The sequence below is a fragment of the Tetrao urogallus genome (assembly GCF_951394365.1).
Source record: "Tetrao urogallus genome assembly, chromosome: 22".
In the NCBI taxonomy this organism is placed as follows: domain Eukaryota; kingdom Metazoa; phylum Chordata; class Aves; order Galliformes; family Phasianidae; genus Tetrao; species Tetrao urogallus.
This window is the reverse complement of record NC_136835.1, coordinates 2,550,836-2,566,741: the sequence shown is the minus strand read 5'-3', so window position 1 is coordinate 2,566,741 and position 15,906 is coordinate 2,550,836. Positions and strand designations below refer to the sequence as shown.

Below are 15,906 nucleotides of genomic sequence, written 5' to 3'. Positions count from 1 at the left end.
CATTTGCTCCCTTCAGGAGGGATTGGATTTTGATCGATGGGCTCTGGGTTGTGAGGGTTTGAGCATCACCACCATTTCAAACAGGAGAGGCTGTGATGAGAAAAGGAACGTGGGAATGAAATAGAGCAGGAGGCAAGTTGTACAGGAGGAGCAAGAGAAAAGGTAGAGCTTGCTCCTGGTAGTGGCAGGAGGATAGCACTTACTCCTCACCCTTCTTCTCTCTCTGCCACAGGTTGTTCACTTGGACAACATGAAGCATGAGGAAGAGCTCCAGAAGCTTCCCCTGCAGCCCCCATACTACGACATGGCAGCCAGTGAGCCCTCTGCCTACACCGACAAGCTGGTAAGGGGTGCAGAAGGCTCAGAACACCCACCTCAGCCTCCCTGCTTTCACCCCAGTATCCCTCACCCCATGGCAGAAGACCCCATATCCAGCCTTTGTGTGACAGCCAAGCCAGGTATCCCACCCCATCACCCTCCTGGGTTCTGCAGCAAAGCTTTTCAGAGCAATTATTGGCTGGGCAGAGCGTGCCAGGGTTTGACTCTCTGCTGACAAGTTTCTTAAAGCCCATTGTTTTGTGTGGATTTGTTCAGTGGCAGAGAGGGAGATGCTAATGTGAGACAGCAGCAGCAGAGAGATTAAGGGTCAGGGAGAGATGCTAGCAGCCAGGCAGGGGAGGGTGAATTTCAGGGGACGAGACTAGGGGAGAAAATGCAGATACAAGAGAGCAAAGCATGGGAAACAGGTCCATCCCTCCCCCACCCCACAGCATGGGACTGCTCTCTGCATCCTCTGTGAGACCTCACATGAGGGTTGCAGGTCTCAACATCAAAACCAGATGCCTCAACTTATCAGCATGTGAACCTGCTTCTTTGCCAAGGCGTTATAATCACCAATCAGCCAGTATGGAGGGATACTTTATGAACGTGACTAATTATTGCAGCCCTCCTGTTCATTTTGGAACGACCCTTCGATGTACATTCCTGTGCAGATAACAGAAGGATGGGGCCCAATGACCTTTAGCTAGCAGTGAGACAGATGCTGAGGGCATCAGTGATAAAATGGCTCAGATACAGCTCTGCACTGAGCCATGCCAATGTGATCCTCTTTACTCCAGCCAAGCTGAAAGTGGCTGATGCCCCTAAAGAAAAACTTCCTCTTGGAGCCCTCCCTCAGCCCAGAGCTTATCTCCAGCCCCTTGCAGCAAGGCAGGTGGGTTTGAAAACAAAGCACAGGACATCCGAGGCAGATGGGTTGCTCTGTGGAGAGCAGCTGAGAGCTGCTTTTCAGGCAAGCAGGAGGATGGAGGAGCTCATTTTGGGAAATAATGAGCAGTCAGTTAATTAAGTGGCAGAGTTAGTGATGTGAGATGGGGCCTGATGGGTAGCTGCTCCGTAACCATGGGAACAGAGTTTGCTGCTCTCAATCCTGGTCTGAGAAGATACATTTCCACATCCCATGCTTGGCACTCTCTGCTCCTTACCCTCACTCCCAGCCCAGCAGCAATGGGCTGCAGTTTGCTCCTGCCCACCAAGAGAATCCCTCAGTGCTGGGGACGTGGGGTCTGGCTGACTCAGCTGCTGCAGCTGTGGCACAGCTGGGTTGGGACCTGCCCTCTGCTCTCTGTGGCTGGCAGTCCCTGCAATGCTCCCATCTCCTCTTGCCTGCACACAGAGCATCTTGGCTTTGTGCCCCAGGAACGAGACGAGGCTCGCTCTCGTTTCTTGCTAAATCACCACATCCTTTGGGCAGGCAGCAGGTTGTGCCAGTTCGTGACTGGCAATGGGAAGGAAGGAGCCCCTTTGTGCCAAACAGGGCTGGGAGTGCTGGGTGCTGCTCAGATGGCACAGCTGGGGCCAGGCTGCACCACATTGCTCATCCATGCCTTGCAGAGCCAACTCCTGCCCCGCTCCTTCCAGGACCACTCACACAAGGCACATTTTTCATCCATTCCCTACAGCTCCACTGGGTCTCTGCCAGCCTAACACAGCCCCACTCCCTCCTCATCCTTCCCCAGCAGCAGCACTGGGGTCTGGGATCCTTCAGAGGTGAAGGCAAAGAGAAAGACAGGATATTACTGTTCTGCTTGTGCTTCATCAGGAAATCTGACGAGGCAGCGTGTGGAAGAAGATGAGAGTTGAAGGGACCTGATTCTGTAGGAAAATGGGGTGCATTGTGCTTTAAGTGAATTGTGCAAAACCTCCTAATTTGGGATAAACTGCTTTCATCACTCAGCTGCGTGAAAGTCACCGCCTGGGGAGGGCAATTTCATGGCACGAGAAGGGAAGCTGGAAAGTGATTAAAGATGGCGAAGAGCAAGGGAGGGGGAAGTGGGAAAGGTGGCAGGAGGACAGAAACCAAGGGGTGGGGGGTACAGGTAGGAATGTGTGGGCTGGGGAGGGGCTGGGGCACATCTGCAGGTGCTGGAAAAGGGAGTAAAAGCAGATTGGATGTGGGAAAGAATATGAACATAAAGCTGATGGCATGGATGTGCAAGGGCAGCGCAGTGGACTATTAAGAGTATAAAAGCATGCAGGGGATCACAGTGTTGCTTGTACTGTCCCTGAGCCCTTGTAGAGCAAAAGCTTTGGTGTGCACGGAGGTATTTAAGCAAGAGTAAGTGGGCTGGAAGGTGCATGCATGCTGCAGGTTGCATGTCTGTGAGTGTTGGTGCGAGGTGTGCAAAACCAGAGGCACACCCTGTGGGCACAGAAGCATCCCTGTCATGCAAATGTTGTGTGCAAGGAGGAGCGTGAGAGGAGGGAGCAGAGCACGCGTAGGAGCAGCGAGGTGGTTGGTGTAAGCATCAGCAGTGCCCATTTGCACAGGTAGAAGGGAAAGTTTCATTGCTGCAGACAGCAGAATAATTCCTCCTTTTTACAGGGCAATTACCGGGGTGCCGATGCTGATGATTTACGCAGAGCGCTTGCACGTAGCGGTGCTAGACCTTGTATACAAGCCACATTATTGATATTGTAATAAATCCTGCTCCCAACAAGCAGCAGGGAGTGGGAGCGAGCCCAAGAGTAGCAGAGAGCAAGGGGAACTCCCCAGAGCAAGCATCTCCAGAGGAAAGCAGCATATCTGGAGAGCAGGGAGAGGAAATAGAATCATAGAATGGCCTGGGTTGAAAAGGAGCACAGTGCTCATCCAGTTCCAACCCCTGCCGTGTGCAGGGTCACCAACCAGCAAACCAGGCTGCCCAGAGCCACATCCAGCCTGGCCTTGAGTGCCTCCAGGCATCCCTGGAGGCATCCACAACCTCCTTGGACAAAATAGAATGGGAAGGAGCTCAACGCTCAGTCTGCCTTTATCTGAGACTGGAGAAGGTGCTGAGACAGAAAGATGAAGGGGAGGATTCTGCAGAGCATGGGTGGAGGTTTGAGGTGAGCTGTTATCATTTGTGCTCCTCGATGCCCATAGGCACTCAGAGCACCCAGCAGCCCTTCTAGTAGCAGGCAAACACCCAGCTCATTAACAGGGCCTCTGCTAATTGCTCTGCCACAGCTGGCACAGGGTTGAGGGCATTCCAAACACAGGGCAGAGAAATGTTTTCAGATTCAACCACTTTTGCATTATTGCTGTGTGATGCAGCCATTTTGGAATAGCTTTCCCCTTTCCCTGTCCCTTCTCCATTTGGAAGAGACAGCTCTCTCCTCTCAGAGAGGCTTAGCAGGTGCTCAGCAGAGAAATTAAAGACCCTCTGCAGAGAAAGGATTGAAGATACCTCACACCTCAGCCTCTGACAACAGGGGTGCCCCTAAAACACCCCATTCCTCCTCCTGGGGGCCCATTTCCCCCCAGGTGCTGAGGTTTCCAGGTCACCCTGCTTCCCAAGGTTCTCTGACTGTAATTGTGTGCAAAGCATGAGTGATGTCTGGATGGGAGTGATCAGACAAATTGGGTAATATTCCACTCATGCAGCTCTTGCTGATAAAACCTGCTTAGAAACGGAATGCCCATCAATATTTCCATGCCAAAGAAGGATGCTTTTGGCATCTATTAGACATTGTAACAGCCACAAAACCACTCTGCGTAGTTCATCTGCTATAGCATAATGTGCAGTCAAGCCTGGTGCAAAAATGTGGTGTATAAGAAAAGCCATAACAGCCCCCACACCGGGGCAACACAACAGCACTGATTAAGCAGTGCCATTTCCCTACAGCAACACAGCTGCAGCCGCTCCCTGCAGGTTAACTCCATCCTGACACCCCAGACTCAATCCTTTCTCCTCACTCCCACCCATGAACCCCAAACTCTTGGCTCAGTGCTGACAGTTCAGGTAATCTCACGAGGTCAGAGTTCACCAAACTGCCCTGGCTGAGGACAGTGCTGGTCTCAGGGGATGATGAGAAGCAGGGAGCAGCAGAGTGCTGCCAGCCTGGCTGTGGGTCATTGGGCTTGCAGGTGGCTTTGGGGAGCAATGCCGTGGGGACCTTGGGTTTAATTTGGGGTTTTACCTGACTGATTGCTCATGCCACCCCTCCCTCCCTCTTTTTAACTGTTTTTTCTTCCTCCCCTCTCACCCTTCTTTCTTCTTTATCCCCCACCCATCACTCAAACCCCATCCCACCTCATCCACTCACTCCCTCCGGCTCGGCTCCTGTCTTCTCACCCCTCCTGACCCCCAATACCTCTCCTCCTGTTCCCCCCACTGCCTCGCTGCTCTCTTCTCTCCAGAACTCTGGCACCAAGGACTGTGATGTCCACTATGCAGAGCTGGACACGGCCGCTCTGGCCTCGTCACCCAGTCCTCGGACCTCCATCCATGCTGGCGGAGACCTAGTCGAGTATGCAACCATCCAGCCCAACTTACGCTAGCGCATGTCACTCTAGGCCCTTTCCCCTCAGATTCTGGCCTCAAGGTACACAACTGCACTCTGCCTTCCTCGCTGTGCTCCTCTCTGCATCCCCTGTCCTTGTCGTGGAGTGCTCCTAACCCATCCCGCCCACCCCCTCCTCCCGCACGCTGCCCTTGTTTTGGGGGCTGGAGGAATGCCTTTGCCTTCTGTGCATGCTCTCTGTTGTCCTTTGCTTTCTACAGGGAGGTGAGGCACGTGGGAGGGAAGGGTTGATGGTTGGGTTCTGCAGCCAGCCTGGCTGGAAGTGAAGGGAGAAACCAGGTGGGTTTGAGGGGTGCAGATTGATTTGGAGCATTTTGGTAAGGGGCCACATTGCTGAGCAAAGCAGCAATATCAAGAGGTCAAAACTTTGGGAGATGCTAAGAGAGCCTTTCAAGGCTATCCAGAGGAGGGGAAGGAAAGAGAAGGGGACTGAGATGGGGGGGGGAAATAAAAGGGAGAGTTTGTGTGCGTGGAAGAGACTATAGATAAGAGGGAGCATATGTGCATGTGTGAAAGAACAAGGTGGGAGAGTACGTGAGAGAAATGGGAACACGTAAAGGTTCTTGCGTCTGCAAGGAATGAGGCAGCCAAGGAGGGATGGAGCATGCAGAATAAAAGAGGCTGCGTTGCACAGGGCTGATGCAGATGGCATGTTATGATGTTTGAGGGGGAAGGAAGATTATTTCTTTTGGTGCTATCTCTCTCAAAAGGAGAGATCAGACATGACTACTTCCCTGTCACCCATGGAGCTCAGGTCCTGCAGCAGGGACTGCTTAGGGTTCCAACTGCAACTTAACCCACCAGTGGTTGTTTGGGTCCTCTCCAACTGTTAGAGACCCTTTGAAGCAGAATGGTGTTTGCAAAGGGAGGAGTGTCCTCAGGTCTTCTCCCATTGCCTTACCCTATGACCATACCCATTTCTCAAGGTATTAAATGCACTGATTCCTTATCCGAAATGGAGCAAACTTATGATGCTTCTTCCTAATCATGGGAGATGTGCTGGGTGATGCCAACAGCTGTTGACCAAGAAAACAACACAGGCAGCACCCCCTTTAGCCAAGGTTCTCCCTCACTCCTTGTCCTCACCTTTCTCCCATGGTGTGGTGGCCACAGCATCCATTTTGCTCTTTTCCATTTAGTTTGTTGGCTAATAATTGGAAGTAAAGGGCTGTGGGGTCAAAGGCCCTTTGCCTCACAGGGTTCTCAGTGCACAGCAAGGAAGCAAAGGGAGGGCTGGAGAAGGCACAGAGCAGCAGTAGGTTGGGAACAGAGAAGGAGATAATAAAGGGCAAAGGAACTGGGTCTTTGGGAAGGATGGGAATAGATCCACGCAGGGGGATGAGAAGGAGGAAAGCTGCTTTTTAAAAGCCCCACTGCACAGTCCTGTCTGCACAGAGCCTCACTGCAACCTGAGAGCATCGGTGCCAGCAGGCGATGGAGCTGGGTGGAAGGCGTGCAGTGGGACAGCTCAGTGTGCCTTACCCCTGTGCCCCCTGGTTTTCCCATGCTGGAAGGAGCCCTGTAGTTCCCCCGCTGTAGCCAAAAAAGCCTTCCTAGGTAAGTGTCTGCACTGCCAGGCGCTGGAGCCAGCCGTAACCTCTCTCTCTTGCGGTGTCTCGCCCACCCCTGCTCCCAGAATGAGGATCAAGGTCTTCGTAGACGTAACGAGCGAGAGTGGACAGTAAGTTGTGGATGGGTTTGCTTTTGCTTCTCTCCATTGTGGGGTCTGTCTGTCTAGCTCAGCCATTGGGCTGCCCCCCTTATCCACCTCCCAGCAGCTCCTGGCCATGCTCGGACCATTGGCACAAGCAGGAGCAAGGCAGGCGTTGCCTAATCCATCCTGGGAGGTCTCACCTCATCCTCCCCAGGGTGGGGGATTTTATTGTCAGCAAAAGGACAGTAATCCTCCAAATCCAAATTTGGAAATCCTCCCAGTCTCTCTGAAGCAAAAATAAAGCCAGTCATATGGTGCTTTGAAGGTGTAATCTCACCGCCACAAAATCTCCCTGCGAAGGCACACCGCAGATCAGGGTGATTTTTGTATGCTGCTTTAATTATTTCCTCCCCCTTCACCTCCCCGCACTCCTGTTCTCAGCTTTATTTGGGAATCTCTTGTCCCCGTTACAGCAAGAACAGCTCAAACCACGAGACTTGCACTGAGATCCCGGCCAATTAGAGAGCAGAGTTCAGATTTCCAGCTCTGCTTTCTGAACACCCCTATAAACCCACTGTAATACTGTGCTGGAGATATCAGACAATCAGCAAGTGCTGCCTCAGCACCCAATTACTCCATTTCCTCCCCATTAATGCCAAAAAGTTGCATGAGCATCCCCCCGTTAAACAGCCCCATCTCCGATTTGCAGGAGAAAAAGCAAAGCATGGAGGTGGCTCCTCATTAGCTTCCCATCAGTAGGATGAGGGTTCCACAGCCCTGATAAAGAGTAGAGGGGTTGGCACATAGAGAAACACCATGGGAATAAATGCTTAAGGTTACAGATGGTCTCAGATGCAGTAGGAACAGAGAGCAGGTAAGTAGCTGCTGTTGGAATACAACCTTACGAGTGTGCTCATTGCATAAATAATGCTTGCACGTGTCTGTGGGTGCATCCCTCATCTGTGCTCCTTCTCTTTGTTCTGAGGATTTCAGCTCTGGGATGTTCCAGAAATGAGAGCAGGAAACTGGGAAGGAGTTCTTCACTTTTAGACCGACAAGAACAGGTTATTGAGTACGTTAAGATTATTGGATACAGCGAGGTTGGAGGGAGCTAGAAGTACTGTGGAGATACCTGAGAGGAGAAGGCAGGGGAAAAGGAAATGGGGAAGGTTTGAGGGCACATCATAGCAGAAATCAGAGCTAATTCAATCAAATAAAGACCATTTAAAGGTAATCTTCCAGGCTGTCTGAAACAGACGGATTCCTGACATCCCCTTCAATCAAAGCTCTTGGAAATAGAACTGGGGGTGGGAGGGGGAAGGATGTAACCCAGATAATGAAGAATTTTACAGAGCCACATTGGAAACAAAGGCAATGAGGAGAAGTCAGGTGGGGGAAGGTGGCAGAGTTGTGTGCCAGTTCAATTTAATTAGTTCATTATCCCTAATTTAATTTCAAACTTTGTTAGAGATAAATTAGATTGGAAAAAGTCACAGTGGGAATGGGGAAGGAAGTCAAAGGGCACTGGCTGCTAAACACGTTAATAAACATCAGGCTGATTCTGTTCTCATCCCTTTTGCTACGTAGATAAGGAAACAAAGCAGGAGTGATTGCCTGCTGGCTTCACACACTGACAAAAGTGAAGGCAAATGGGGAACCCCTTCCTCTGCCCCAGCACTGGGGTCTGCAGCTGCCCTGCTCTGAGAACAGAACACAGCCAGAAAGAAAAGCAGAGCTCATCTGTACTCACCTGGCCAGAAGTGCTGACAAAATGGCATTGGTTCTCTCCAGCCTTGCTATGTGGATGGTTCTTTCAGTCCCACACTGGACAGACAGAAAGATGCATGGTTTGGTGGACCATAAGCAGCCAATAATGCTGTATCTCACAGCCCCTTCTGCTCCTCTCACTACTTGCTGCTAACAACCAGTTTGGCTTACACAAAATATCCGTGTGTGTTAAATGAGAGCATATTTTCCATTAGACCTTTCTGTCTGTGAGACCTTCTGAACCTTCATGCTTGTAGAAAGCCCTCTGCTTTCCTACTGCATGCCCAAAACTATACAAACCTGCCCTCCCCTTTGAACAATAATTGTTTGCTAGCCAGGCTAAGAGCCCCTCTTGCCTGCCATATCTCACTAAGGTTCAATCTTCGAGGTCACCACCCTTTCAGGTTACCCACCAGTAACTCACCATGCAGGAGGAGATCAGAGCTGGCACCTTTTTCCATCCCCATCAGCACACGAAGGCATTCCACTGCTTTCAAAGTACCCTGAGCACAGGGCACACTGTTATACAGGAAGAGGATCTTTGCATGTCCTTAGGTGCTAGCCTTTCTCTATCCCATTTTTATCACCTGATACAATCAGAGGAATAGCAATCAGCTGTTCTCCATTCCCTTCTTCCCTTATGGTGTGGGTTCCTGTTGATGCTGTGTAATCTGGGTAGGTGTTACTGCCTCTCTGAGTGCATGCTGCCACAGGGATTGAGAGGTTCATTGTAAAACAAGTTCTTTACACTGAGGGCGGTGAGGCGCTGGCACAGGTTGCCCAGAGAGGCGGTGGTGCCCCGTCCCTGCAGACAGCCAAGGTCAGGCTGGACGGGGCTGTGAGCACTGCTGAGCTGTGGGTGTCCCTGTGCGCTGCAGGGAGCGGCACCAGGCGGCCTTCCAGCTCCCTTCCAACCCAAACCATCCTATGGTCCTATGAAAACCTCAGGAGATAGGTGTGGGAATGACACCCAAATGTCAGAGATACCAGTGCACAGAAGGGACCTAGAGCTGTCCGTCCAGCTCGAGACTACTGACCTCAAACGTCTCCAGCAGTGGGACGCACCATTTTGCCAAGGAAAGAGAAAAGAAAGTCAGGTTGTCCTTAGCACTGCAGTTATGTCCCAGTGCTCTAACTTCTCACCCCCCCGTGGCCTTCTCTGCCTTTGGAGCACCAGCCCTCCAACCTTGCTGCCTCTCACAGCAGTCTGAACCATCAATAAATTATTGTCGACACTTTGTTTTCCACGTGATTTTTTTTGAGCGTCCTGGTGAAATATTTATCCAGGAACTGGCAGCAGAGGAGTTGAGTAGATTGCTCTGTTCCTTCAGGCTTTTTCTCCTGAGGGTCAAATCCTTGTCCTCTTCACTAAACCAACTGTTTGTGCTGTGTTCAAAGAGAGCAAGGAAGGACTCAAGGGCAAGCTACTTGCTTCAGCCAGCCCCGGAACAAACCATGTGCATAAAAGGCTGTTGCTGGTGGGTTTGCTGCCTCTTGGAGATGAGATTAGCCTTTGGTGAATGCAAGGTCATGGTTAATCCAGCTTGGGTCGTTTTGCAAGGCTTCAACATGGGAAAGAGCGGTGAGCAGGAGGGAGCATCCCACCTCTGCCACCCCATGGGGAGCAGCAGGGATTGCTTGGAGCTGCTCTGAGCTCCCATCCTGCAGATGTTTTACATTCTTCACGGTTGCTTTGACTCACAAGCCTGGTGCTGAGGCTGACAAAGGAGCTGCTCGCACAGGTACAGCTCAGCACTTGCTGCTGGGTAAACATGGGGCACAATAACCTATTGTACTTGCAGAGCTGCTGGTCAGACAAATGTGCCCTTTTGTACAAAAGAGCACAGGTCTGTGTTGGACCAACGATGCATACCAGCGCCACTGTTACAAAACTCAGGTGTGGATGAATTAGGAAGGCTGTAAATAAACTGCCCTTCCCTGCTTACCACCTGCTGTATTGAGAGAAGCAGAGACCATACAGGCAAGGAGCAAAGAATGCAAAGCATATACGTATTCTTTATCCCGATGGATATTACAGGAACTGCGGCAGTGCTGTTGAAATACGAGGTTTTATCACCCAGCTTTCCATTTTTCCGAAGCAGCAAGCAGAACTGTTTAATTTCCCATCCTACCCGCTGTATGTGAGCCTCAGCAAGGAGCTGAGCCGCGTGTTTTACAGCCGGCGGAGTTCTCACCCTTTGACTTTTGTCTCTGCTTACAGAACTTTGGAAAGTGTCACTCAGAGATACCGAATGCGAGTGATTACCTGACCCGCTGCTACTCACACGACGGTCGCTATCTGCAGAAGATCCCCCACGTCTACGCCCCGCTGTCAGACCTCCCGCAAGATCTCTATCCTCACCACTCCGACATCTCCTTCTGCTGCCCTCCTCCCGGCTCCCGGGCTCCGTACATCTGTCCTAAGGAACAGTATGTTTAAGCATCAGCACGGAGAAACGAAGACGCTCATGGTTTTCACTCCTCCCCACCCCACCGCTCAACAACCAAGGCCTTTTAAACCCCTCTTTGCCATTTGCTTATTTATTGATTTATATATATATATATTTTTTAATTTGGGTGCAATTGTAAGTGACTTGGTTAGGTTTAAGTGTCTGCCTGGCTTCTTCATGCCCAAGGGAACACTCTGCCTTCGCCCACATCTCATCCCATCCCTGAGACTCTCTTTCCTTGTGCTGGCCCTCCTGTACCAAGCTGGCTACGTGCGTGCATGTGTATGTGGGTGGCAGCTGCCCTGTGTTGGATGGGATGTGCCCAACCCCTGATTAAATGTCCGTAGGTTCCCTTGTGTCCATCTCCACAGTTTGCACCAGAGTAGCCAGATGTGGATTCTTCACGACCCCTTTGGAGAAAATGGTTTTCCCCATTGGCAGATAGGAGATCCCTGTTGCAAAGAGATAACCAGCCAAGATTACTGAACCAAATAATAAGATGCTTCTAAAGAAAGATGCTCAAAACCAACCCAAGAAGAGAAGGGAGGGCTTGGTTTAGGGATTGTGTATGTCCTTCTTCCCTCCTGCTCCCAATTCCAATTGCTTGGATTGGCTCTTTTTAACCCAAACGCATCAGAGAAAGTATCCTTTGAAGAACCTTCTTAGAACCTGAAACCCAGAGGGGAAAAAATTAGAAAGGAAAACGATATCTCTCATTTTCCTTTTCAGAGCCTAGTGTGATCCCCCACTAGCTTTTCCCCCTCTTCTCCTTGCATTTGTTGATTGGAATTTCAAAATGAACTCAGGCAGAATACGAAGGAAAAAAAAATCATGATTTCAGGTAATCTTCTTACTCTTAATGAAGGATAAAAGCCAACAGAGGAATCTGGCCTTTTAACCTTTTTTAAAGCATCTTAGTTTGGGGACTATATATTTTTTCTAATATTTGGAATGTGTGTGGGTATGTAAATCCAAACGTGTACATTCCTGCAACCATGAAGTGTTTTAGAGAAGGGAATTTATCTCCACATCACATTTGTGTTCACTTGTATTAGAGGACAAATAAATATAGAGATACACTTACATGTATATAAAAGCAAAGAAGAGGAGAAAAAGGAATGAAAACCTTATAAGAGAGCTTGGTTTTGAGGATAACCTTCACCTGCGCCCTCTTGGGGAACAGGCGTTTGCTTTCCTTTGTCTCAGGTTGGGGATTGGACATTCTGCAGACAGCATCACTGCAGACACCAGGAGGATGTCAGTGGGGGGAGTGGAAGGAATCACAGCACCACCCTGCTGCCCAGGCACCAAACTGAGCTCCAGTGCCACTTCCACCAGTGAGCAGCCCACCCAATGCCCAGCTCACTGCAGGGTGAGGGTGCTGACCTGCATGCTGTCCTGGGAGCTGCCCAAGCACTCTGCCACCTCTTTATTTTTGTATATCCAAATTTAAGCAGCTGTAGTTGTTCTATGCACTTTCTTTGTTCCCGTCACCTCGAGCAGCCATGGGACTCACCCTGCTTGTCCTCCTTTCTGCACAGAGAAGCACAGCCTTGCCGAGTCCCTGCAGGCATAGATGAAAAAAGATGGGAGGTGGCTGAGGGTCCTGCCTGGGTGGCAGGCAGGGTGCAAGCAGAAGGATGCTGATGCCTTTTCCAGCTGAAATAGGCAACGCCTGCACAGCACAGCAGCTTCTCTGTGCTCCAGTGCCTGCGGTTCTCCCATGCCCGGAGAGTCAGGAACTGTAGGATGTCGCCTTAGAGTATGAGGTGCAACTTTTCCAATGCCACCCTATCAGTCTTGACTGATTGAGGCCTTTTTGGAGTCACCTGGACTCCTATTTCAGTCTCCAGAGAACTCAGCCAGGCACATCCCTACACCAATGGACCTGAGTGCTATGTGTCTTGCTTCAGATAACGTGTTTTTCTCCCTTTTGTTTTCTTCTCAACACACCTTGGAGCACTTTCTGGCTATCAGATCTAGAACCAGGTGTGCTCTGAGCTGAAGCTGTGGCAGCACATCCAGCCCAGCGGGGGAGACCATGCTTTGGACTCTGCCAAGTCTGCTTTTGGTCACCCTGTTAAGAAAAATGGAGCAGTGCTGGAAAACCCTGGGATCTCTGATGTCCTGGAGCCAAACCAGCACCACTGTTGAGAGAAAAACCTTCCACATTTCCCTGTCTGCATGCCTGTAATAGCAGGATGCTGCCTTCACAGCAGCAATTAAGGTAGATTTGATTGGGAGCCTTCATTGCTGCAGTTTCAGCCGGATCTAAACATTTAAATGGGAAGTGGAATACAGTCAGGTCTTCAGGTGCATTAGGAAAAAAAAGCTATGGGAAATGGCTGTTTGCCAGACAGCATTTTGCAAGTGGCTTCCTCTGCTGCTGGTGGCTGGAGGACGGTGCTTTGAGGAGGGTTGGGAAGCAGAGGCGCAGATTGCAGCATTACACAGAGCCCATGTGCGCCTTTGGATTGGAGCTGCCCACAGACGGCAGCCACAAAGGGTTTTACTGTGCTTTTCAGCAAAGCAAAAGGATTTCGGTCCTCCTCAGGAAGGGGAAAAGCGAGAAAAGCCTAAATTCAGTGCAGCCTCTCGACAGTACAAACGTTAAGCCTAGGGATGCTTTGGTTCTCTTTGCCTCTTAATGTTCTCTCCTCCCTTAAGAAATGCGTTGGTCACAAAGAATGGCAAAAAGAGAGTCTGTGCACACCACCGAGTTGAGGAAAGAGGCAAAACCCCACCTGAAGAAAGAGAGCACTATTCGAGCCATTTGTTTTGGTTTTACAAAGCCACTCTTAGCAATGTTCTGATTTGTTGCTCCAAGTCCTCCCTCCTTCCCCGTGTGGTTTGCCAAATGGCCGCTTCCAAACTTTGCTGGACCTGATTCCAAGGGCTGAACGCTGGCTTTGCTCCATGCTGAAGCTGCCCACGCTGACCTTGCAGGAGCACAAACCCGGCAGTGCTGATGGGAGGCGTTCCCCTCCTGCCGCGGCGTGTGCTGATTTGCAAAGATACTGCTCTGGGAACAGAAACGTTGCTGGGTGGATGGCTGAACAAGTTGAGCAGGAAACTGGGTGAGTTTGTGCTAGCAGAGTGCATGGGGAGTTGGGTGTTATTCCCCATGTGAGACATGAAGCCATTCCTCCTGTTGCTTTGTACCGGGGTGAAATGTGGCAATTTCTGTTCCACGCACCGGTGGCATTGACACAAGAGCTCTTGCAGATGGAAACGACTGATCACAGAACTTAAATAAAAGTGAACTGAGGAGTTACAACAACCTGTCTTGGCTGTGAAACTTGCATTAGGCGCTTGGCCTCTTCCTTTCTACCAGTGCAGACTTAGTCCTGCATTGTTCACTGCATCATCACCCCCTGCACACTCGTATTATGTAACATCCAGGCTTGCACACCCAGGAGGGCAATGCCTGGAGCACATTGCTCTGCCCCGAGAGCCACACAAACAGAAAGAACACCCTGGTGCCCCAGGGGAGATGCCTTCTCTATTCATTCTGTTACCTTCTTGGGAAACCTCCTCCATGCTTCCCAGTGCGAGTGGGTGGAAGAGGCTGAGAGCCATCAGTGGCCCTACTGCAGGCCAGCAGCTACTGGGGAAAGGAATGGGATAAATCATCTCTCAGACTCCCTCCTCTCCAGCCTACTTTTTCTACAAGCACCCCAATTTCCATACCCACCTGTGAGATGAATGCTTAAGGTGACAAAGGCACCTGCCTTTGGTTGGAGGGGCTGCTTACAGCCCAGAGGGAAGGGAGAGCCCAGAGCCCTCCTCTCCCCCAACCGTCATACAGGGAAGGCAATACCTACACCTCTGGGGTGTGAACACAAACCATCTCTTCCTTAGAAGGTGCCCAATCAGACAGCTTTGATCAGGACACTATTAGAGAATTTTTAGCACAGACCACTAATGGTGAGAATGGAAAATCCGCAGGGTAAATTTGTAATAAAAAAGCTCCACCGCACGTGGATAGAGCCTCTGCTTCTGGATGAAGATCTTTTGAAACAGTTCTGCTCCAGATCTGGGTGGGCAGGTGGCAGAGGGCAGTTTCTCATAGTATAGGAGCATAGGAGAGCCCCCACCCACCCATGGTCCAGGGCAGCACATAGATCCAAACATGGGATGTGGAAAGCAGACTGCTGGCAATGCTACCATCACTTTGCCCTAAGCCAGACAGGTTTATCCTGTCTTGCCAGAGCCTGGCACCTCCCCTTGGGACTGTTTTTTGAGAAAAGAAGCCAAGTTCACCTCTGCCTGGTGCCATTTGCACAGCGGCTCCTGCTGCTGGGGCTTGCTCAGAGCTGCAAGGGCACCCCAAAATGCACACAGCTACATGGGGAGCTTTGCACGGGTTGGGGGGATGATTCTGCTCAGACAAAGGTGCTCCCAAATTCAGCTTTTTTCTTATTTCCCCTCCACGACTGGGTGTGGAAGCAGGTCAGCACTTCAGATGAGCTTTGAGGTCTCTTCCTCTCATGTCCATGTGCTACGATCGATGCCTCCCTCAGAACATAGAAGCCTCTTAACATGTACTTAGAAATGTAGGCGTAAATCTGTATGTGTTAAACTAAAATATTGTTTTTACCAACACTTGGACTGTACAAAATACGTAAAATACATCAGAATACTCCTATAGCTGAAAAGATGCTGCTTTATCCTCGGAGCTAGCCAGCTTTATAAAGAGCTTTTCATACAGCAGCAAAAATAGGCACCGTGGAGGGCAGACGATGCACCGTGAGCATGGAATGGAATGGAGGAGCTGCAAATTAAAGGAGAGCGCAGAGAAGAGCTGCATTAAAGATTCCACATCTCTGTTGCAAACAGGGATGGCTGATCTCTTTCTGCTATGCTGTCATGCTCTATTTTCTTTCTCTTTATGTCGGATGGGAGGTGAGGCTTTAAAATCTGCCAGAAGTTCATGCAGCCCCAGTCCTCCATGTGAGCAGCACCTCAGACTGAAAGCTTCCTCCCAGCCTCCCTCCCCCCTATAATCCAGGCTCGAGTACCATCATTTTCATATCAGTACTAATTACATTAATTATTCTCCTCAGTATAAAACTCATTAAGCTGGAATTCATGGTTCATTAACTCAGAGCTCCTTCCTCATGCAGCGGTGTGGGGCCAGGGTTATTTCAGTCCTGGCTGGGGGCAGGTTCTAATCTGCATCCCTGGGTG

The 15,906-nt window shown here is 50.4% G+C and overlaps 1 protein-coding gene across 1 annotated transcript in view; it reads left to right on the top strand.

The window, feature by feature from the left end:
* The window catches only part of NECTIN1 (nectin cell adhesion molecule 1), a gene marked incomplete at both ends in the record, with an annotated part of 71,050 nt that extends 60,344 nt beyond the window's left edge, over positions 1–10,706 (top strand). The window contains 2 exons of the mRNA XM_079545809.1: positions 233–343; positions 10,488–10,706. Coding sequence (XP_079401935.1) covers positions 233–343; positions 10,488–10,706 — 330 coding nt within the window. The remainder of the gene's footprint in view (positions 1–232; positions 344–10,487) is intronic.
* Between the last annotated feature and the right edge of the window lie 5,200 nt (positions 10,707–15,906).